Consider the following 25319-nt stretch of genomic DNA (forward strand, 5'->3'; position numbering starts at 1 on the left):
GCGATAAAGTGCAGGCGTACCGAGCGAAAATTCAAAGTCGATTTTCTCGAAAACAAAACCTCGAACGAAAAATGTTTATTCTATATTTTCGACTTCTTTTTTCGCGTAGAATCACCCCGTTTTCGCTTGTATCGCCAGTTACCAACCACCCTGTGTTAGCACTTGGAAATTTTCACATTCCACAGACCATCTTCCGATATTCGAAGTATCCTAAAAAGTTATTTTCCACGATTCAAAAATTATCCTTATCGATATCTGTATTTTCGGTCAATCGCGGGAGACGCAATCGCGAAGAAACACGTCAACGGGAGTCGTAAGTTCCCGTTACGATTATAATAATCGACGCCGCGAATAGATCGATCCCCTGATTTCCGTTGAGATAATAGAGGTGGTTGAGTCGGGTATAACACTGCGATTAACAAGGTTATAAACTTATATTTTTAACACTTAAGTTACACCGTTGCTTGTGATATACGTCGTAGACAATGATTTGACGTACAGAGATGCGATACACTGGCACAATATTCGTTGGTAATCGAGCAAGGCTCTTAGACTTTTTTGTTATAGTTGACGTAGCAATGAGGGAGGCGAACCCGGTACTGACTTGTTGACTATTCCAACGTCGTAGAATAAGTAAGATACAGAGACTATGCTGTTTCGGAGGAAAGTTAATGATGGGTGTTGTCTAGCGCACGGGACCATCGGATTCGTTGATGACACTTTTGGTTAGGAAAGTGAGGGCAGTAGACGTTGCTTCTGATTGGATAAAAGAAGGTTGGTGGACTAGGAAGGGTCTTAGTTGCCCTCGATAGTGTAACGTCGATTCACATCAGAGGCCACGCCACACACCGCGGACAGGATGGCACCAAGGATAGTCTTAAGTACCCACCAGGGGTCTTGGAGTTTTCATAGTTGAGGTTCTTCGGACCAAGCGAGTATTTCTTGTCTTAGATTCCTTTTACGTTTATCGTCGACCACGTGTTAGCATAGAAAGTTGGTTTTCTTCGCATCTGGTATGTTCCGTTAGCAACTTTCTCGCGAGAGCGGCTAAAACCCTTCCTGGTGCACCAACCGTCTTATTATCCAATGGGAGACGGTGTCTACTGCCCTCACTTCCTTAACCAAAATTGTCATCGACAAATCCGGTAGTCCCGTGTCCTCAGACACACCCATCCCTAGCCTTCCTCAGACACAGTATCGTCGTGACTTACTCATCGTCGTAAGTAAGACTTACTTATTGTGTATCCTTAGAATAGTCAACTTATACTTACTGGTCTCTACCCTTATAACAGTCGCGTACTTAACGTATCGTTGTAACTAAGTGTTACATAACGTGGTTGGAGTGAATTGTGATTTACGTTAATTCAGTGTGTGTTACATCGTAATTGCTGAGTTCATAATAAAGATTAATTAAAACAAAATTAATAGTTGTGTTACGACTCGGCTATTTTATTTCATCAAGCAACCCTTAAGTTTACGTGACAATAGAAAGTTGCTAGTGCGAAGTGTCATAAGTGAGTAAAAGCTAACTTTCCCGTGTCAGCCGTAGTAGACAACAATCTTTAGAAAGCGATTTAGAAAAACGATATTTGTTCGGTCTGAAGGACCTTAGCTAGCAAATTCCTGAGATTTACGATGGGCCCTTGAGACTATTGAGTTTTTTTTTTTATTCAGTTGTTTACATTCACAATTTGTCCGATTTGGACATTTGGTAGAATTTTTTGGCTGTTTGATTATCATGTAGGTGGCTAACTATCGAGTGTACGCAGTAAGGATGAGCGGACATCCGGTTCCCTTCTTGCCCACGATGTGTGGCCTGATCTAGGTACAATGTCGCCCGACGTAACAATGTCTTTATATCTGCGAGCGTTTGCGTTTTACGCGAATTCTGTGCGTTCTCGTATCTGTAAATCTCCTATGAACGTACGAGCGTCCACGCGTGTTAACTAGGTTTTCTACGTTGCAAACTTTCTCAGTTATGAAAATTTCCTGTTAAACGATTGAACGCGTAAAATTCGTTTTCGGATTTACCGACGTAATCAGTGGCGATTAACAGACAGTATTCATTACTGCGCGTAATAATTCACGTGTTCTCGTTCGCGTCCCATAATGTGCAATGTTATGAATAAATTGGCGAACGTATTAATCGCAGAAAGAAATCGAAATAGGTTGTACAATTGAATCCCGTGAAAGTTAAATGGAATCGATATTACTCTAACAGGATTACGGTATAATCTGCGAAATTGGCTTGCCATTCGCCCGTTAAAACTAATTAAATTTGCGTAAGAACGATTCGCGATAGGATGTCATTAAAAAAGAGAAAAAAAAAGTATAAAGAGATATTTGGAAGATCAACAAGTAAACCTTAACAAACAACTGGGACAGAAGAATTTTCAAACGGCAATGGCAGGAAACGTGGAATTAATAGCAAACTGATGGCCAGTAATGGCGTATCTGATCAAAGGGTTCTAAATGTACAGCGTGTCTGTGTATTAAATGAACGAATTTGATTTATATAATGATATACAATTAAATACGAAACGCGCACTGTATTGACGCACTGGATTCTCATGTACAGCATCGTATTAATTTAAAGTGAACAGCTTCTATTAATATCGAAATATTGCTTAATTTTCAATATCGTGTAATGAAAATTGTGATAGCATAATTTTTCCTATTCCTGGTCCTGCTTCCACTTTTTACCATTTACTCTATGCTACGTAATCGTTGCGTAAATTCGCCTTCTTCACAGAAATTCTGCTCTAAAATTCTTAATAGACAGCAGAAAATTGTACGACGTTCGTATTGCTGAAGAGTAAAATAATACGAGTTACTACACAGATAGAACACAAAATAATCGAATGCATATGGAAGATTATCTCTACCAGATATTAGATCAAGATTCAGTATCCCTATAAATATAGTAAGAAACGATATATTGATCGATTTGTTTCTGTAATACGTCGTATAGGGCGCATGTATAAGCCATTAAAGCCTGAGTTAGTAAAATTATTAGTAAACAAGCTTCGTGGACACGCGCTCCTCGCCGTAGAGGACAGTCGAATAAACGATTTAAACGATTTCGGAAATAAATTAATTTTCTTCCAAGTTTCTTCTCTTTCAACAACATTCTTCTCATTTATCTAAAACGGCACGTACATAAAGCGCTTAACAGCTCAAACGTTAAATTCATTTTCAACTATTTCCAGCGGTTTTGCGAGAAAAAGTGAAAGCAATCAATGCTGAACTGTGTTATTTGTCTGTCGATAGAGAGTAACATTTTTCAGTCGAATAAGAATCGGGGGAAAAATGGTCGCGAAAGAAATTGCAAGCTAAATTAAAAGGAAAATTGCATGGATGTAGCGAGTGCAGCGGCAATGGCGTGAGTACGGTAGCAAAACAATACAATTCGCCGGCATCAGTCCGTGCAATTTAGTCGATCATGAAAGTAATTAATGCGTTCGACCCGATATCCTCGCACAGACTCCGGCTGGTAATGGAACTGACAGAGAAGTTAGGGGAAAGACAGACGGGAAAAAAGGAAAATATAGGGGGGGAAAAAAAAGAGAGAATTCGGTGAAACTAAACAGAGGCAATTATTACGCGCGTCGCGCTTCGAGAGTCACCGATACAATTGAATTGGACGCCATTGTTTTGCAACATACTGTAAATAGGACACGAGCACATCGTATTTATATATTCCATAGTCTATAGCGTCGCGTTCTCTTCGGCGATTCGTTCTTTAAGACGACAGAATGCATTTAAAGGATTCGATATCCCTAATTATATCATTGATCTTCGATATTTACCGCGACACGACAGCACAAGATTGCGTAACGTTCTCTTCGTTACAAAGCGAAGGTACAGTGACTCGCGAAAGTATTCCAGCATTTACTACGGGAAACTTTTGTGAATGTATCAGGTTGTCCAGAAAGTGTCTTTCTTTTACAGACGCGTCTTTTACAACAGCGCATCTTCATACAAACACGAAACCTATGCTGTCGAACGTTGTGATCTTTAAGTTCGATAGAACAAAATGGATCATAGGTAATTCGATAAAATAATACAAAACAATACAAAAAATCCGTTATTTCCTTACGAAACAAAAGAAACTTTTCGACCTAATATGTCATTTGTTTAGATATTACAGGCATTCTACGAAGCTTCTTCAAACTTTACTGGTACTGCGACGAGACGCGACTATCGACGATCGCAACAGTAAAATTTGGAAGCATCTTGAGACTGTATATAAAAGAGTTACACGACGTTTATCGAAAACGTACGCTTAGTGGAAAATTAGCATACAGCGCGAATAAGAGCATGATCTTAATACAAAAGTCTTAAACGTAGAACCAGCGCTGAAGATAATCTAGCGAACAACTGTCCGTTCAAATACTTTGGTAATCTTCGCGAAACGTATACTTTCAACGAATATCTTGTAACATCCGTACGCACATCTTCGTTGGTTTGAAATTTCATCGATGTAACGACGATGGTCGAGCCTCGTTACGACGCTAATGAGAGAAAATATTTTTTATAATCCATACGAAGAAGAGTTTCGAACGTCCGAATACTTTTGCGAGCCACTGTATTGCTCGCTTCGAGTCGGCATTTCTTTCCCTCCCTCTTGATTTACTTTTTTCTTTTTTTTTCTCTCTCTCTTCCGCTATCGACCGTGCTTTCGAATGCAATTACTCTGCAAGTGCCCCCTTCGAGCGTGCCCCGATACAGGATTTTTCCCAATATCTGTATTACAACGGAACGAAAATCCGCGCAACTCGTTTGCGATGCAAATCAACGCGAGAAACGTTCCATCCTTTCGCCTATTGTAAAGGTGTATCGCATTATACGTTGTTACGGGAACGTAAACGCGCTTTCAGCGCGTGTAAACTTGTATCGATGATTATACGGTAGAAACGAGAGTATAGGAAAGAGCTGTTACTTACGAACATAATGGTAACGATACAGTAATAACGAGCAATAATAATTCGTTTAAACGAACGATTAAGGATGCTTTTCCTTTTTATACCGCGCCTGTGAAAGGCGCAAAACAATTAATCAAGTTTTAAGTAGAATTTGTTCGTTGGAGTTCTCATCGAGACGGATAAAAAGAAATTGAATTTGTTATGAAAATTTAGTTTCTGATCAGGACATTCTTTTACCGTCGAATGTGCAACTGCTCCGCGTTGAAATTACACAGCGATATTTAAATATCGTTAGGTTTAATCGTTTTATTATGTGGCAGCAACCGTCAGTCACGTTTGAATTAATGTTTCTAACGTTATCGTGAATGTCGCGTCGCTTGTTCAAGTTTTCACCTGATTTTCGTTAATTATTTAACTGTGTGCTGGCAACGTGGGGTTAAATAAATCAATCGCATCCGCGATCGAGTTATATCGCATGAACGATGCAAAGCGACGTAATGATTAAATTATTTCCAGAATAAATTGTATACACAGGGTGTTCGCGTAGTTACGGTAACGTTTCTCGTGAAATGTGAAAATATGAAAAAGAGGAAGTTTCAACGTCTTTGGAAACCAACGCGATAGCAAACGTCGATGTTTCGTATTGGCAATTTCCTATTACGATCAACGTTTTCTTCGTTACGTTCCTTGTCAAAGACAACAGCGAAATTCTGTTCTCTTCCGTTTCTTTCGCAAAGCTATCGTTCACAAGATAAACATCGGATAATAACTACTCGAATATCCTGCATACACGATAAACCGATCGATCAAATTGCAAACTTCCTATTTTATAAAATTCTTTCTCACGCCGACGAGCAACAACTGCAAGATAAACGGTAACATCGTGGCGAAGAGAAATAAAAGCGAGAAGGTACAATAGTTGCTATAAACGTAAATGATCGGAGTTAAATATCGGCCAGGGGCCATTATCCTCGCATAAATCATTTCATGGACATTATTTGTACGTAGATTCGCCTGGATAATTATACAGACAATATTTCCCCGTTTCCATGGTGGTCGTTGCAGTAAACGAGTATTTACGGGAAGACTTAGGGCAAGCGGATGCCACACAGCACTAGTTATTTGTGTTATCGTAAATGCCTGTTATCGCGTTCTACGTCCGTTCTTTCTTACGTCGAGTGCTGGCTCGGTCGTCAGCCACCCCGTTGCTAGAACGTAAAAAGATTTTTAGAACGTCGTTATCTTGATCGCGTCAAGGTAATCACAAGTCTCGCTACTTTATTTTTTGTTAAAGGTGGAATGGCGCTGGTGATGCTGTTCGCGAGCCTGCTTCTCTTTGGCCGAGTTTCGCTTTAATCACGATCAGTAAGTTGGACGGGTCTTTGGCTCAATTTACAACGAACTATAACTTCGAAGACAGGAGCCATCCAAAATCCTCCATTATTCGTCGTACGAAGGAAAGTGGGTACACCGTTTGCATCAGTGAAATTGCCAAAGGGATACCAAAGTCGATCTCCCTCAAGATACATACATACAGGACATTAACCACTCGTTTATTAAATCTACGTCGCCGCACTAATTCGCCACCGTTCATTCTCCATCGTTTTACTACGTGTAACTATCACGGAAAAGAGTATCGGCAATAAGAGGAGATCCGAACCTACCGAAGGAAGATTCGCCATGCGAAATAACTATGAAGTTTTAGAAGAGTGTACAATGGTGCGTTGATCAGAGATACCGCGGTTTTCGTCTTAATCCTCGAGTAAATTTCCGAGCTTGGACTGATCGGAAAATTGAGTTTTTTCTTTGTTTTTGTTCGCGTGTTCTTAACCGAACGATCTCTCAATTTTCTAAATTTCGATTACCGTGGAATTAAAAGTTGACAAAGAGTATTCGATATCGAATTTCAGTTAGACGGATTCCAGTCCTTAGAAAAGTCTAAATACGATTTATTTTTAACAAATCGATACGATGGATGGAAATATGAGAGATTCGCAAATAAAAATATTATCGCGCTTGATTAGTTGGAAATGCGAGTAACGAGTTTCCCGGCCAATCGAGCTTCACGAGCAACGTGATTTTTTATTAAAAAATCAAATTTATCGCATTATTTCGAATATAGATTTAAACGATGAAATATAATTCTTGAGAGACTCGCTGGATCTCTCGCAACGATCAGTTACTTTGCATCTCTTAACAAATTTATAAAGTAAGAGGCTCGTGTATCGCTTAACAACACGCCGCGTGCACTTGCTAAAAACTTCATAACGTTTTATCTTTACAAACTCGAGAACGTTCCCTGTTAGTATAGATACTTAACGAACGCGTACGAAGAGAGGATATTACGAGAGTTGTATAAGTAACGACACGAGTCTATAATTTGTTGTAGAATGACGTATCCAAAGTGCTGAATTGTTAATGTTTTTCTCCTCGTACGGAAACGAATTTATTAAATCGCTATGAACTATCTACCCGAAGAATTTATTTGAAAGTCATACGTATAGTGAACAGAGAAACACGAAATATTCGCCTTCCTAAGTACACTACGAATGTATTTATTATTACATCCTCTATATGACTGTGATGTTTCCATTCCTTCTTAGTTCATTAGAAAAACGAATACAAGTCTGAATATAACGCGAATAAATCATAGAGGGGTTCGTAACGTGAACAATAGTTGATCGAACGGTTACGAACCGCCGCTCAAATTAAGCGAAGAACAAACGGATTTACGATTTGCTATCGGAGCTTCGATATCTTCAAAGAATCAATTTAAACAAGCGGAGAAAGTACCGGCGCGATACGAATTTCGCTGGCGAGCGAAATTAGCCGGTTTTAATAATGTATGCACGTGTTCGAGTATTGAAATGTGTAATCGTACGGATGACTATCAAATCGAGAAGTATAGTCAGACAGTAGAGGGAAGAGCAATACCTAACTTTAATAATCGATCGGGACAATTACGACTACGCTGGTTATTGCTGAAAAAGTTTGAAATAATTTTCTGAACACGGTTCGAATACTATAGGAAGGTGATTCTATCTGTTATGAAGTATATATGTAAATTAGGCTCATCTTGGCAAATTATTGAAACCAAAAGCTGAGTTGCTGAGAAGGAATATTTCGTTCTTAAGGAAGAATCATTTTATTACGCTCTAGTTATATGAATATATGAATAACAATCTGTGTAATCTAACAGCAAGTGATACACAATTTTTAATATATTTTGTGATATATTTGCATGAATAATTGGGATATTTTTAACAAACAAAGTAATCGAGTTTTTCGTCGCTTGACCTATTGATTCTCAATTCTGTCGCTGATAAGCTACGTTCAAAACAACAATGAACGACACTTAAACAATAGTTAGATTCTGTTTCGAACCGAAGCAAGAGCGAATAGTTCAGGAAATGTGCAAACAGTCGCGGTTTAATGAAAAGACAACAGAGTAAGAAGTTGCAGCTCGGAGGCTGTTAAGATAAAACACGATACATAAAACTTTCATGCTCAAACTTCATCCACTTCAGGTATAATCAATAAAGACAAATGTTCAACGACCAATGCGAGAAAGAGGGATGAAGGAGAGACAATGGAGAAATGCATCGGCACATCGCCATGCCGAGGCAGAAAGTCATTATCGTCCAAGTTAACGATAGTTTCGCGGTACTTCGCACAAAGGTCCGCCACTTTCCTGGAAAATTATTTCAAACTATAAACCGGCCAAACTGTAAACCGAAAATCAAGCTCGCTTCCTCGAGCTTCTCGCGTTTAAGCATAGCCAGCAACAGAAGTGTAATGTGGTTTTATACAATCATTGTGACCGTCAATCTCGAAGATACGTCGATCAAATATAATATCGTGTAACGAACAACAAAAGCAAATAAACTATAACGAGCGAACAAGGAGAATACAAAGATCATCGTTGATGTTCAAAAATGTTAAAGCGCCAAGGATACATCGAAGGAAGATAAAATCGTTAAACTCTGGCGAGTTCGACATTGCATCGATGTATCCAATGATACATAAGGATAGGTAGCAATACTGTCATTGTGTATGTTAGACTACTGTGGATATTTTTTAATAGGTTTATAATGCGTTGACTACTTCTCCCGAGTTTCTAGTTGATTTATAAAGAAAGAAAGAGGTAAAAGAGAGGAGTATGACTGTGGATTACGATTTGAACGTCTCTGTGCGCATGAGAAAGTAAAAAATGGACTGTACAATGTATATGAGCAGTTATCACTTACGTTTATTGTTATTTATATGTTGTCTATGAAGAGATGAATACGGCAGAAACACTATTAGGAAGTTGTACACCCGAATTGGCACTATGAAATGCTTCTATGTAACTACCACGTTGTAAATATTGTTATATTTAATCCGTTCGAGTTGCTGTCAACAACAGTATATTGTCAAGCTGTTTCATTCCGTACCGATAAAGCTCGGTACGTGGCGGAATTAAACGAGAACGATATATGTCGTAGCATTGGTGGTTCGAACCTGAGGTCTACTAATTTTGCTGTTCCGTTTCATGCACTCAATCTCACGTCTACATTGATTTAGACAGCGATAAACAGGCGAATTCGTTCGTTTCGCGTTGCAGCTAAAGCCTTAATTAAAACGACACTTATCGATTCTATTAGGAGCTACGTATTAAACGCAGAGAATTTGATATACGTACGCGCTTCTAAACGTAGGCGAGATTATACTTTTGCGTCGTTCTATAAAGTTAATTTGCCACAATAAAAAGAAAAAGAAAAAAAGAAAATGCCTAGTTGAGTTTGCGAAGATTAGTGCACTTGTATGCAGTTAAAGGAGGATCTATGTGTACAAGAACGACTTAACTAGTTGAATAGTTATTAAAATTTCAATCTCTTGCGATTTACGACTCAACGAGCGCTCCGTAATTAGGCAGGAAGTTCAGGGGCGGCCTAGCAGCAAGTTCCTGAGTCCAAAGAAACAAAAGAGAAATAAAAAAATAAACTTTTATCCTTACACACCGCATATTACTGGGACCTGTAAGTTATCAAAGTTGCGCCTGGGGCGCTCCAAAACTTTGTCCTGCGGTTAAAACTGTTCAAAAGCATCGTAGTCATGCTCCGGACAAAGCGCGATCATTGATCGGAGCATCGACTATGGTATCCGCTAGTGGCGGATGTATTTTCTTATTCTGTTTTGAGGCTCTTGCCGGAACATCTCACGCATAAGTTACTAAACTGTAATGCAATCATCGTTACTGTCCTAATAAACCTTAACATATGACTCTGTACGAGACGTCTAATAATTTTTCTTTGCGTCACAACGAGACGAATTTGTTAATTTCAGTTCTGTTTGGGAAACGTTCGAGTAGATGTATATAACAGTAACGTCCTAAGTAAAATCGAATGTCTTCTGGTTTCGTCCTAAAATGAATTATTACGACGATGTTAAATAATATTTTATATTTATGGCGTTAAAAGCAAGTCAAATATATACTGAAAATAAAAATACATGAAATATAGCTATATACGTAACTAGCTGTATTTATTTTTAAAAATCTGGTTTCTACAAATATATTCCTAAATGGAACTGACATTATTAAGAATTTCTTTGCATTTTTCTGTACGTTCAACTAGTGCATATCTTTACCTGTTTACTTTATTCTTTACTTGTCGAAACTATCAATCTTAAGGATATGCTGCTCTGTTTTCATTTCAGATATCAGAAATTTCATAAAGACACGGAACAGTTGTGTCAAACGTAATTAAAACTTAATTTTTATCGCCATTTGTTTAAACAATTAATTAGAATAAAAAGTTACTTTGGAGTGATACATATAGTGTCAATATAAAATAAAAACTCTTATTTTAAATTGCTTTCAAATGACCAGTCTTTCATTTTCTCCTATTCCAAGTAATCTTTGTTCAGTTTTAATTAACAAAATAATTCATACATATTCCGCAGAAAAAAACTTTATTAAAAAGAGATATGGAAGTAATAACATAACCTATAATATTAGGAATCTACTTTTTCGTGAAAACTATAAAAAGAATTTACGCAAAATTACAATTTAAAACACTTTGAAGTTTTCACAATGAAACGGTCTTTCTTGCAGGAACAAATTTGGACTGAAATTAATAAAATGTTACAAAAATATATATACGTACTTTAATCCTTTGTCCCTACACGAGTTTATTTTATTTTTCATTCTTGGCCTTTGGTATCACACGCAAATAGCACAGTGTCACAGGTGAAGAGATCTGAATCTTTACTTTCAACGCAGAAGATTTATGTCATTACACAATAAATTTGCGCAATAAATTCTTCAACATTATGTCATCCGCTTTATTAACCGCATTCACAACCGTGTATTTGTATTTGAAGAACGCGGATACGTATATCGCATTCGCCAAAGTTCGCCGCGAAACGACCTTACTTGTACTAGCCGTGACGTTAGCTGTTTATATCGAAAACGCTAACCGATCAGAATATCGAATACATAGGAACTTCGCAGATGTTCGCCACGTAGAGAACTCCTTTGTAGATTTACCACGAAAACCTGTTCATCAATTTCACGTCCCACATTGCCTGTTCGCTTTACGGTGTTCTTTTTACGCTGAAAACAAGCCACTACGGTCCTGAAGACGCTGGTTAAATTCCTCCATAACTTTGCAAGATCGTTAACCAAGGAAAGATCTCGCCACTTGAGCTTAAAGTGCTATGAAATGAGAATACTCTGTTCGCGTTGTATAAACGTCCGAGTGAAATTGTTTGAGATAATTATCTGTAGCAATTAGAACGCGGACAAACGGTGTGCAAGCTCTCGTACAACAGTAAAACGTCACTATTCTTTAACAAAATTATTTTTTCAAGTACGAAACGTGAGAATAACCTACAAAGGACGCGCTGAAAGCCTTCCGTTTTTCTAACGGCATTGGTCACTTGCCAGATGCACGTAGATGTAACTGGGATAAAACGCGTGCGGGTGGGCTACACTAAAAAAAAAAGTTTGTCGCCATTAAATCTCCTTAACATGTTATTTTTATTTTAGAGCGTGTCCCGTTTGCGTCAGAATAAAATGCGTTAGATTCAACGTACTTTTTTATGCAGCTAATGTCCGTGTCCGGGTATCGTTGGTTTATTTAAAGAAACGAGTCACGTTCTTTGTTTTCGATTTCCGAAAACATTTTTGCGAAGGGACAACCAAAGATGTCCTTTTTTTTATAAATATTATATTCGTGTAATAATACCTTAAAGACGATAAAATAGATCTTCTGATAAATAATGTGAAAACGGAATTTCTTCGATTAAATTATCAGTGTAAGTAATAAGTTTTATAGATACTATTACGATGTTTAATTGATCGAACAAACAATTTAAACACCAATGTTTATTTTTAAATTATTTGATAAATTTGTTATCGTGCGATGTTATCATAGATAAGATACCCTCGTTATTCCTCATACAGAAATAGACCATTTTCACCTAACACGTAGCGGCACACCGCGGCGAGCGTATGTAGTTTGATATTCATTCCACGTATCACAGATGTTACCTGCATTTTAAAGTTCGTGGTGTCGCAGGTGGTATCATCCGTCGTTCACGAGAATCACGAAACAGACAAATAAATATAAAATTATCCATAATAAGTAACATCTAAAATCAAAACTCTCTTCTATCCTCTTATTAGAAAAAATACTCAAAACAAATGCCTGATTCTCAGCTCGACGAATTTTCTCAAAAATCAACTAGAGAAAATCTCGTTACAACTTAGTCGTAACTGTGACAAACACAGAAAACACTTGCAGTTCTCAAAAGTTCCTTTCTTGCGCGTTCGAAAATGCGCTCCGAAAATTCTTAATCAATTCAATATATGAAAGAAATTAGGTCAATTGCCAGAGCGTCGCGACGCTTCTTGCGATATGCTATCAGGAAACAAATACATGAGAGTCGCTGATCGGGAGAATTCGGGTATTCTCGTGACGTTTAATCGCCCCTCGCCACAGGCGAGGTATATCTGTGCTCTTACATCGATTCACTTACACTAAGTTGCTCGTAGAGTACAGTTAGCGTCCGCGGAGCACACGGAAACGTGAAGAGGTTGGCAAGGAAGAAAGGTGTGCGATCGACGTGTAGAAAGACAGCAGATTGTATACCGTGAATCGCGCGCGTGTGCAGTGCGGTGTATCGCGTGAAGGAGCAGCCGTGCGTATGCGTAGCCGGCTATATGGACGAACTTGAAGTCGAGAGGGAAGAAGCTGTGCGAGAGTAGACAGAGCGGCGGCGGTGGTGAGCGCGGGCAAGCGGGTCAGCATTGGTAAGCAAGCAAGTAAGAGCACGATTAGCCGAAAACGCGCAGTCGCGCGGTGATCCTGTCGGGTGGGAGGCGATCAGCTGTAAGCACGCGAGGAGCGAAATGTTCGTCCTGCAGAGGTCTATATTGTGAGTATCAAAAATTTTTACAACAAACCGCGTACACGAAGCGACGGATCTCGATTAAACGCGTAGCCCGACCTTACTACACCGGTATACCGTAAGACACGCACGTGCGCGCCGATTCAGATCGCCGAGAGAGGCGGAAAAGACTAGCGAAATACGCGAGAAGGGCCGCCGTAACCTAGCTTCTGCCGCAATGCAGTGCTGAAAATAGGAACGCGCTGGGAATCCGTCGATCGATACGGGGTTACCGTGTGTTCTGTGGGACAGTGCCAAACGAAATCGTATCGTGCTCACATCCGGATGAACTCCCAAATTTTCCCATTTCGCACGCTCTTTGTTTCCTCTATACTTCATCCCGCAGCATCCAATTTCCGCCGGTATCGTACAACGTGTGCAAGGGCCGGTAATTTTATCCCCTCTATCATCGCATCCTGTTTGGTCTTTCCTTCCTCTCGGAACATCGACTCGTGGACGTGCTGATTGATACTTGTCGAAAAATTTGAGAAAATAAGGGTTCGTTTCTGGTGAAATTTTCTGCTCGTGCCTTATCGTCATTCTTTAAATCTTATTTATGAATAAGTGATCGTTTATTTGTACGGAATAGTTCATTCGCTCGATTCCCTTTGGCGCACCTATCGTTTTAACGAAGTTTTCCATCGATCGTAACACGTGCAGCAAGCTACGCTGCCAGATACATATGTATATCTGGAATTCGTATTTCGCTCGTTGTATTCATCTTTTCTCAAACGAACATACATATACAGAGCATTAATCTATTTTTATAACCAAACGATATTAGACGTTGTTTGAGGTGTCCTTGGAAATGTGTAATATCATGTCTTCGTGGAAACCAGCGTCGACAAATTTCGAGTTGAATGTCCTTGCATTTCGTCTGACCTCTCTTGTTCCACCCATATTTATTGATCTTCGCTATATTTTAGTGAATTGTTTTAAAAACGACACGAATTTATTATTATTCATTTATAGTAAATGTATACAGAAAAGATCTGCTTGGATTGTTTTCCTTCTTTCTATTTTCGTCCTATAAGACAATAACCAATACTACTATTATGACATCTAGAACTTACACATATGTATACATGTTTACATGAGTTTAATACATTCCTGATTGTGTATATTTGGTGACTACCAGTTTTGCAAACATGATATACGATTTGAGACTTCATGTTGTATATTAAATGAAATATATGCAATAAAATTGTATATTTAAAATATTTAACGTTATTTAACGTTAGGGAGAAGTTAAAATATAAAACTATTATTATATCCTCACTTTTACTATGGTACTGAAATTCTTAACAATATTTTCTTTTTATATTTACAACGTTATCTTAAATTTGTATTTTATTTCGTTAGATTAATGCTATTCTTCCATAAAAAAAATGTCATCGTCAAGTAATACAAGGTCAATAGAGATAAAGAGGAGTTTAAATAGATGTTTAGTATAAACTTGGAAGGTAATCTATAAATACGAATTAACAGCTGTCTAGGTCCTCGTTTCTTATTTGAATATTAAATATTTGCGTTTTAGCGTTACTCGTTCATAGACAAATATTAATCGTTCGAAGAAAAATGAAATTATATATTAACGTAATCTAATTAGAAACAATAAAAGTTAAATTCTTAGTTTCTACTCTTTTATTTGTCAACGTTATTTTTTAAATAAAAAAGATAGTAATGTTTATCTATAAGTTTCCTCGCCATTTAACAATTATTTTATGTACCTCTGACGTCAAGTACCTCTGTTCATCTTTGTTATTACATGCGTTAACTTTTAAGTATTAAAAGTTTCGTATTTCATATTTTAAATGTTTCTCTAACAGTGAATGAGGAAAAGTCATAAACCGATCATGCAGAAAAATGCTCTTGCTTCGATTACAAGCGATTAGTCATCAGATTAATCTCTGGAAATTACGGTATACTCATAGACCATAGCCATTACATACCAATAAAGTTATATTGGTATTGTACATAATACTTTGAATCGACTAACTTACGTAAGGCATGTAAACAATCGTTTTGTACGTGGGATGTAGTTCAGTTCTGAAAAATTTACGAAATTTACTTAAATGTCAAGTTCTTGCAAATTAGTAAAATATTTTAAGATAATATAACAATTAATGGCCACAAAACAGTAGAAAGATAACTTACCGATTTTTTCATAGTTATTTAAATTATTGGTTATATACCTTATCGTATAACGTATATCTTAACTATGAATTATGTTATGTAAAAAAAAGAAAAATCGATGGTTTTTCATACGTTCAGCATCGTTCTATCGTTCTATATACGTTCATCTTTGTCTATCACGTGCTATTTTTTTTTTTCAAAAAAGATTTCTATAAGTAATCCATGAAAGAGATACACTATAAAGTAAATTTTAAATCGTAAATGTAAAATTGCTCGAATCTATCTTTGCAAATTCTAACACATCGTCCAACATTTGTGAAGATGATCCCGTGTTTATTGTTTAACATTCAAATCGTAAACTGTGTATACAGGTATTTCGCAAAGCTAGCGAACACATTGTAATTTTACGTATGCAAATATTTATTGTTCCTGGCTTTATAACAAATAGTCTTTACAAACACACGTGCTTCCAGAAAATGACGTCAACGCTATGTCATGTAGCTGCACCCAGCTAATACCGAGGAAACCGTAATGACCAAGCTACCATATGATAGAGCTGATATAGGTCAAAGCTGATCATACAAATGAGTTGCGTACAGAAGGAAGTTCCGATTCAATCGAAAAGAGAGTTTGATACGCAAAATTGTTCATCCTCAAGCATCTTCTAATATTATCCCATGAACGCTCGTTTCTACGTTTTACAACGAATAAATATTACCCTTCTAAACGTGTAAATTATTGGAACCGAGAGTACGATTTTCAACGACGATCCGATAATATTATCTTAATAGCGATAAAATATAACAATGATTTCTCTGAAACGACTGATAATCGTTATGAAATAGATGTTCGTCCAGGACATAAACGTTTCCACCAACATATTTTTCAGAGTTATTTGTTTAAATTTGGCAGTCTGCCATTGAAATAATTATAGATCGGCCCGTTCTCTTTACAGAAATGCAATAACCTTTTTGCTACCTAGTTACATATTCTTGAAAGTATCTACTACGTTATATCATTGCACGCCTACTACGAAATTTGGTCGTACGAAACGTAGCGCTGCTAGAAACAGGCATCTTCATCCTACCTCGATCCATGAAGTATGTATAATCAATTGCAGTCACGTGCCTTAATTCCATAGTTTAGTTATAACCAGATCAAACCGATAAGGTTTTATTGTGCAATGTCCAGTTATTATCTATGACTCAGAAATCTTGTCGAATTCGAAACGAACAGCTAAATGCACTTGATCGTCACCTTCGCGAATTATTGTTCGTATTAAGCGACCATGAAATTTACCGAATAGCGAGGATATCGCTCGACCTTAAAAATCACAAATTATATCTTCAACGTACGAACATAATTTACATTTAAACACTGTTATTGCACATTTAAGAGTTGTTTATTTAAATTTTGTATAGCATTTAAAACTAACAAAGCAAATCCCGATTTCTGGTTTAAGAAAATGTTTTTTCCCAATTTGTAACGTTGCAATTTTTATTCGTGCAACTCTTTGTTAGCTTAGTTTGAAAGGCCATGGCCAATGACGAATGTGCGAACGTGTCAAATTACCACTTATGCAGAATTTATTCTAAGTCTAATGAATATACGATTAAATGACAGGGTATCGTGTTATCCACATTCCGCTCGGTTTCTCTGGTTACAATGCTTTCAACGCGTCCTTAATCGATACGAACTCTCCACTTTGACATTTTCAATCTCTGCCGATAGTTTGATTTACTACAAATCGATTGTATGCGCTTGCAGCTCTTTCGTGCGATTACGTAAAAGAAGAATACGAATATAATCGTAGTTATATCTGTCAATCGTAAAATCGATATCTGTACTATCCGTGACATTAAGCTTCCGACGCGGCAGTTCTAACCTAACTAAAAATGCTGAGATCTTTGCGTGTACGATGAAAAATATCACGATAGCAAGTTGAAATTAAATTTCATTTTGATTAATTTTTTGCTAAAAAAAACAAACACGTACTGAACAGGAGAAATGTGTATTTTTAATAAAACACTCATCGTATTATATCTTCTCTGACTGTATCATAGAAAAACTGGTATCGATAATTTACAAATTGTAAAATTTCACTAATAATACTAGTTTAATGGCACAAAGACGGTGTCTGTTATCGTGATTTGTCAGTTAACTTTCTTCAATTTGTTTTAAACGTTTTCCTTTAAAATCGTTCGAGACTTTATCGTTTCCTCAACAAGTTGCTTTTGCAACAAGTGTTTGTCGTTAAAAAGAAAAAGTCGTCGATCATGATAGAATTGAACAGAAACTTTCTGACTGACGTTAATCGGTTTTTAGAAAAGCTAAGTAGAGTTTTAACTCGTTCTCACGCATCGAACGTTACGTACATGATTCATTCATTCGGTTGAACGTACTAATTGGCAAGCATTTGTGTTGAGGATTCATAAACCAACGGATGTTTTAATTTTAAATACAATTTTACTAATAGCTAGGGAACGAACAATATACGATGTTTATAACATGGAGTTATGAACAAAACGGGAAATATTTTCAATTAAACGCAGAGGAATATTAAGCTTCTATTTCTAGCAAATTTACTTCTCCCGAAATTACTTAAATTAGGTTGCGAGAAACGAGGAACATCAACTTTTACACTATTTTACGCTTGTTATCGTTTCAGAGATAAGAAAACTCTTAAAAGAGTATTATCTTTTAATCCCTCTTATAAATTATCCTTCTTTGACAAAACATTGCATATATTTCGTACAAACACCAACCAACGTAATAACTAATTATTATTAAATTCATAGAATATAGAGATTCTATAGTCAAGAATAAAAAAAAATATGACGAAAGTTTTATTTTTGAGAAGATTAATTTAAAGACGTGTATACACGCGTGTTTAATTAATTGTCATCTAGCAAGGAATAGACAATTGGTAGAGGAAGATTACCCTAACTTTATTCTGAAATAAGTCGAAGATATTAAATTTTCTGTGTGAAGTCACGAGCTCGAAGTTTCCAAGAAAATCGAACTTGAAAATTGACAACATTTTTATGCAATTATAAAAATAATTTACATGAAAAAAACAGATGAAATGACTATTTCTTTACTAGATCGCCCAGCAGCAGAAATTGTGCAGGATCATGGGCGCGAATGCTGCCACCTACGCATCCTGCTGCAAAAGATATTCAAAGGATATACAGAGAAATCCACGAAGTGTCTGGAGATGTCGTACCTATCAATATGGTGAAAGGTATTGGCCATTTGAGGGACCCTCGACTTAATAAGGTATTTAAAATTCATCTCCATTAGCTATCATGTCTTATAAAATATCTTTATAATTTTTTCTTTCATAAATTTTAATTCTTTGTTTAAAACTGTAATTTAAATCTAACGAACAGAGGGCAGTCTCCAGAAAACCCGAAGAAAGAAATAATTTTTTTTTTATCATCGATCAAATGATAAAGTTCCCTCATTGTGAAAACAGATATTTATCACAGAAGTGTACCTCTTCTTGAGATATTCAAAGATCTGATATTCTTATTCAGGGACTGGCATTTACTTTGCAAGAAAGAATATCCTTAGGTATACACGGCTTGCAACCACCAAGATTCAAAACTCAGGAAGAACAATTGGCTCTGTGCAAGGCCTCGGTCATGAAGTATACAGAAGATTTAAATCGGTATCTTTATCTCGTGGAATTACAGGTAAAATAAGAAATAATTTTCGATTCTAAGAACATATAAAATTCAAGGTAATTATCGATATCTCACCCACCTCACCGATTTCGATAACTTTTGGATACATTGAAGAAATCAACACTTTCCCCATTTTTCCCCCTATACATGTAACTCCCAATTGGCCTTAATTTCCAAAATACTATGTTTTATCTATCTGTATCTATGTTTTAACTGTGCGTTGGTTAACTATGCATCAGCTTGATAGGCGGCATCCTCAAGGCGACCAGATAAAATGAACAAAACCTATTTCTTATTTCTTGATTATAGTTTATATAGATTTGAGTTAGGCCACGAGGCAGCTGGCTACCAAACCTATTGACATGCTGTCACGAACGTACATTTACAAACAAAGTTCACACTGTAATGATATTGATAGCTTTGGCTAAGACTATAAGGTCGAGCAATGGTTACATGTATAAGAAAATGTTGTCTAGTATTATAGCTCTAACAACATATCCAGAAATCTTCGAAGTCGCTGAAATGGATAAGATATCGATAATTGCCAAATTCGAAGTGATTATTCACGAATCGGTTAATTCGCAGGAAAGAAACGAGAGATTGTTTTTTCGTCTATTAAGTGAAAACATCGAGCAGATGATGCCAATCGTATATACTCCTACCGTGGGTTTAGCCTGTCAGAAGTTCGGCGTTATCTACCGTAGACCTCGTGGATTATTTATCACAATATATGATAAAGGTCACATTTACGAGATCCTAAACAACTGGTTCGTATTTCATACAAGTGTAAATTAGCGCTTTGAGTCCTGAATTATATTACCGTTGTTTTTATATTAAATATATATATTTATGTTTCATGTATTCATATCTTTGAAATTTATATTTCAAAGATATGGATAAGTATGTACCTTGTTTTGGGAGCTAATGGAATAAATTATTGAATAGATTAACACTCAAAACTTTGTAATGTGTTTCTATGATTTACAAAGCAAAGTTGTAAAGTTAGATTAAAAACTTTCATATCTGCACTGAATTTTTTAAACCATAAATCAATTTTATAAAATAACATATTTTAAATTATATTTCCTCTTCTTGTAAAATATTGATTGATTTACAGTAATTTACATTAGTTTATCACGTAACATTATATTTAGGCCTGAGCAAGCGGTTCGTGCAATTTGCGTAACAGATGGAGAGAGAATTCTCGGTCTCGGTGATCTCGGTGCTTGTGGGATGGGAATTCCGGTAGGAAAATTAGCTCTTTACACCGCCCTGGCTGGCATAAAACCACACCAATGCCTACCAATTACTATCGACGTCGGCACAAATAACGAACAGCTGAGAGACGATCCTCATTATATTGGTCTTAACAAACCCAGAAGTCAAGGCGCTGAATATGATGAATTAATTGATGAATTTATGGCTGCTTGCGTGAAAAAATATGGCCAAAATGTTCTCATTCAAGTACGATTACAAACGATGCCGTTTCTTTTCCTTCAATTTAGTTACATATAATAAATATTTCATACTGGTGTACTGTTACAGTTCGAGGACTTCGGAAATCACAATGCCTTTCGTTTCTTAGATAAATATCGTGACAAGTATTGTACGTTTAACGATGATATACAAGGTACTGCCGCAGTTGCGGTTGCTGGAATTTTAGCATCGAAAAGAATAACCAAGAAATCTATGTCCCAAAATAAATTCGTATTTTTGGGTGCTGGTGAGGTATGCAATAGTTTATATATCATAAAAACAGATCACTATTTTTATAGTCACGTCCTATTTTGGCTCTTAAATCTTTTTTAATTAATATAGGCAGCTATTGGAATAGCTGACCTTTGTGTTAAAGCGATGGAAGCAGATGGTTGTACCGAACAGGAAGCTCGTGATAATATTTGGATGATGGATATTGATGGATTGCTAGTTAAAAATCGACCAGAAGGTAACCTGGAAGGTCATAAGATCTGGTATGCGAAAGATTACAAAGTGATGAAATCACTATTGGAAGTTGTAAAAGAAGTGAAACCAACTGTTCTAATTGGTACGTAATCCTTAATTTATCGACATGCTTTCATCTCTATCTAAAGTAAGAATGTTGGTACAGGTGCTTCAGCAGCAGCAGGAGCATTCACTCCTGAAGTCTTGAAAGAAATGGCCAAAAACAACGAAAGACCTCTGATCTTTGCATTGAGTAATCCAACTATCAAAGCAGAGTGCACGGCTCAACAAGCTTACGATCATACAAATGTATGAAAATTATTTGTATTAATGAAACTTTATTCGAAGCGTGCAGAAAAATACGATGACTTTTTGTATCTTAGGGAAAATGCATTTTCTCGTCGGGTTCTCCGTTTGGCGAAGTACACTATAACGGAAAAGTATATAAACCTGGACAAGGAAACAACGCGTACATTTTTCCTGGAATCGCATTGGGCGTCATCGCGACTGGATGTCATCACATTACAGAAGATTTATTCCTAATCTCGGCTCAAGCTGTTGCTGATCACGTGAAAGACGAAGATCTCGAAGTGGGCAGTCTCTACCCACCGTTGAACACTATTCGTGAATGTTCAATTGATATCGCCGTACGAATTGCTAACTACGCTTACGCTAAAAGTAAGTTCTTTGACTACGTATATTTAAGTTTAATTTTTCAAATCAGTAACAATATACAAGGTGCCCAAACAAAGATTGTAGAACATTGAAGGTGCTTCTGGAAGCCACAATAAGTTAAAAATGAAGAATGTAAGAATTACGTTCGAGACTTTGATTGTTACATTTATTCGCTAGTTGAGTTTTAAATACCATTAATTAATAAAAGTCTCGATCTTTTGTTTTCTTAATTACCGTTGTATTTTGGCTTGTATAAGTGGCTCCTAAATCTTCTAGCATCTTTATCTGAGCACACTGTGATAATGTGATATGTAATAATGATATTAAACTTCTAAATGTGATTTTGAACAATATATCTCAAATTTTATCTCATTTATCAGCTGGATTGGCAAGTGAATATCCAGAACCAAAAGACAAACGCGAATTTATTGTAAGTAAGATGTACGATGCTAACTATGACAGTCCACTGCCAAATCTTTACGACTGGCCAGGAGATTATGCCAAACCACGTGTTTTACCAGATAAGTAAGTATGATATGAAATTAACAATTCCGTCTAGCATTTCTCATTTTATTGTAAAAACACTTTTGTTTAAAAAAGGAAGCGTTTTAGAAATAATGTAGGGATGCGTAGACTAATAGGAATTAATGATATTAGAATTTGTTTAGAAAGCCAATAGTGCATACAAGAAATAGTAAGTTTAAAGATATGATAGTAGGCAAATTAACATCAACTCAGTGAATACATTAACATGCATGTCGCTTTTTAATTTCTCTTGCAGAGGTGCATAATATGTAGCATTGCTTTATTTCTCTTAGTTTTTTTTAATACTTTTCTTTCAAAAATTTAATATCACTTAGAAACTGAAATTTTTTTGTTGTTGCAATTAACTACAAATATAGTTAATCATAAACGTTCAGTATTTAGCTAGCGCATATTCATTATCTTCTGCGAAGAAAAGGCTATAGAATATTATGTGTTAATTTCTAATTTCTAAAAAGCTAAAAAAAGTCGAAAGGAATATCTTTTCTCTGTACAGCTATCTTTCATATTAAACGCTTGTTGTATGAATCATAGTTCAATTATTTCTTTAGCTGTTTACGTTATCGTATGCTCGTTGCTCATCAGTGACTGACTTCGGTGCAGGCCGCTGAAGCTTAATTAATCTTTTTCAGAGACACTGTAGAAATCCGCCACGATTTAAAACATCTGTAGCGGATTTCACCGGGCGGAATATTCAGAAGCTATCATTATTACCATTATCAATAAAAATATCGCTGTATCCTGTATCGAAACTATAAGACAGGTCGTGACACAAGTACAGGCAACAATGCAGTTGTAAAACAATCTTAACTGTAAGGACTGTTACTCTGTCAGTGACTAATGCCAGTGCTTTTACCATATAACTTGCACGAGGTGTTAAGCACGAGAAACAGTTACATAGTGCTATTATTACAGCATCGAATGTCTCAGTAAGCTAACATTGCAGTATTTTAACGTTCTCCTTCATCCCATATGCAATATTAGGATTGCTAGTTTATCGTTCAAAACCGTACTAGGTATTAACCAGTGAAAGTATTTAAAGAAAGTTTATAATGTTGTTATTCACCTCTATGCCCTACATTTATGTTGCATAAAAGAAAGATACAAAAACCGATATGACACATAGAGGTACGCCTGCATAGTACGTGTATGATTTTATATTATACATATACACACCTAAGTATACATATACAAACATAACATAATAAAATTAAGTAAATATTTGTACAGTGAAATTTTTCGATCGTAAAATTGATAACAAATAAAATGAAAAATTTCACCAATACATACGATTGTTTCTAAGTATGGCTAGAAATTTCATTTTTTCTTTTTTTCATTTATTTCGAGTATTTCGAGGGATTCTCTCTGAAAGATGTTATTTTATAAATAACATTTTTTTCGACATAGGGACGAATTTTCGTAAAAATCAAATACATATTGTACTGTATGTTTAAGGTTACCCGATTTTTCCTTTTCGGACGATGCCAATATGTCCCAATCTCCTCTCACCCTGAAGAGTCAATCTACTTCCCCAAAAGAAATCCCAATCAAATTGAACAAATGTACGGTCCAAAGATGATTGGTGCACTTGAAGCACACTTTAGTGCTGTCACATTTTTATTTTGCCATATTTTATATATACTTTTAATAAATAAACATCATTTTATAAATAAGAAAGGGAAAAGATAGTAGTGAGATTATGCAAAACAACTGTCATTTGTGACTTTTAATACAACACCTTTGATCGTTGCTTTTGCAATTAGTATCCGTTTCAAATTATAGACAAATTTATCTTAGGTTTGCTCAAATATATTCGCGCGTAAGCGAATAACATTTTACGGGTAAAATAATGTAATGTTTAAAGCTACCGATAGCACATACCGACATAATCGAAAACTGGTTCCGAGTTTGCTATTTGAATGCTGTGTGTCACATGTAAAAAGTATTTTGCAAGCGGTAATGAGATCATTAGATATGTATTTCATATCCTAAAATATACATGCAGTTACATATTTGTTCCTGAAATATTTTCGGTGTTTATACTTTTCGGGCAATTGTTGTATAAAGCAATTCTATACAAATCAAATAGTACGACTTATTTTTCTCTACGTATCAAAGAGTGTCTATTTTCACGAAGACGTATTAAAAACGCGCTATATATAGATCAATATTTTATTCTAGATTTGTAACGATATATTTTGTCGAGTTTCGCATGCTCTGTCCAATATAAAATTCCGAGAAACCGCACGAAACGTATACTATACATGCATAAAATGTGTTTGTATGTGTCATATAACATGTAATTGATCGTTAGTTAGCCAAAATGCCGGTTATTGAGCCCGGATACAATGCGTGAGAATGTTTGCTACTACGAATTTCGTTGTTTACTTTTACACTTTAAAATGTCACAGTGAGTTTAGCCAAGTGACGAAATCTCGGTGTCGAGTGCTAGTACATTAGACCAGCGATTGGAAGAGATATATTCATGTCACAATCTGATTTCTTATGTATGTAGCTGAATACAGTCGCAAATCGTCACTTAGTTAAGCGTAACACGTTAATAAAGTATTATTACATCATTACTAACCGTGTTCTTCTCCCAACAGATTATGACGTGTTGGCGAGTTAAAAGACAAGACGACTGCTCTGACGTATATACAGTCGTTTTAAGTTAATTCGAGTCAAATTTCAAACAGAATGACTCAAAAGATGGCTATACTCCCATAATCCTTTAAACAAAAGTTTTATTCTGATACATCAGGAAATTCAGTTCTTAAACCAACTTCTTTAAGTGCTGATACTCCGTACTTATTTATTATTAATTTAAAGCCACAATTATATTATATATATATATATGTACGTGTACATATATATATGTATATGTACGTAGGCTGTTCACTAATTTCAGATCAGTATCTTTATTTATTTTATTTATTTATTACTTTTATTTTTATTTGTATTTAAATTGAACAACTAA

General features: G+C 36.1%; 2 protein-coding genes and 2 long non-coding RNA genes across 8 annotated transcripts in view; 3 read left to right on the top strand and 1 right to left on the bottom strand.

Moving 5' to 3' along the window:
* LOC100748598 (suppressor of lurcher protein 1) overlaps positions 1 to 10194 on the top strand; it is a 531082-nt gene extending 520888 nt beyond the window's left edge. For 2 of the 3 annotated variants that reach the window (XM_033319041.1, XM_033319042.1), the window contains exon 12: positions 6220 to 10194. In XM_033319041.1, the coding sequence (XP_033174932.1) occupies positions 6220 to 6571 (352 nt within the window). In that variant the 3' untranslated portion in view covers positions 6572 to 10194. The remainder of the gene's footprint in view (positions 1 to 6219) is intronic. The other variant, XM_003486834.4, reaches the window with a different exon arrangement.
* Positions 10195 to 10525: 331 nt separating this feature from the next.
* On the bottom strand, positions 10526 to 12575 carry LOC117151277. The gene is made up of 2 exons (XR_004461079.1): positions 12003 to 12575; positions 10526 to 11899 (listed from the first exon to the last, which is right to left on the bottom strand). It is a non-coding gene; the product is annotated as an uncharacterized LOC117151277 (long non-coding RNA).
* Positions 12576 to 13320: 745 nt separating this feature from the next.
* On the top strand, positions 13321 to 25182 carry LOC100748718 (NADP-dependent malic enzyme). 3 transcript variants are annotated; one of them, XR_001102034.2, is made up of 12 exons: positions 13321 to 13346; positions 18599 to 18773; positions 19034 to 19192; positions 19769 to 19950; positions 20338 to 20647; positions 20729 to 20911; positions 21002 to 21227; positions 21291 to 21433; positions 21508 to 21802; positions 22180 to 22324; positions 22975 to 23271; positions 24949 to 25165. XR_001102034.2 is itself a non-coding variant. In XM_003486835.2 (11 exons), the coding sequence occupies exons 1-11, from the start codon at positions 13321 to 13323 to the stop codon at positions 24953 to 24955; spliced, it is 1851 nt and encodes a 616-aa protein (XP_003486883.1). In that variant the 3' UTR covers positions 24956 to 25182. The 3 variants fall into 3 exon arrangements, 2 of the variants coding, with proteins under 2 accessions (XP_003486883.1, XP_012237185.1); XM_003486835.2 differs by lacking the exon at positions 22975 to 23271 and having other exon boundaries at positions 24949 to 25182; XM_012381762.2 differs by having other exon boundaries at positions 22975 to 25037.
* LOC117151279 lies at positions 15691 to 16495 on the top strand. The gene is made up of 2 exons (XR_004461081.1): positions 15691 to 15865; positions 15968 to 16495. It is a non-coding gene; the product is annotated as an uncharacterized LOC117151279 (long non-coding RNA).
* Positions 25183 to 25319: the final 137 nt, after the last annotated feature.

Source organism: Bombus impatiens, unplaced genomic scaffold, assembly GCF_000188095.3.
Source record: "Bombus impatiens unplaced genomic scaffold, BIMP_2.2 scf_0135, whole genome shotgun sequence".
Taxonomy (NCBI): Eukaryota; Metazoa; Arthropoda; class Insecta; order Hymenoptera; family Apidae; genus Bombus; species Bombus impatiens.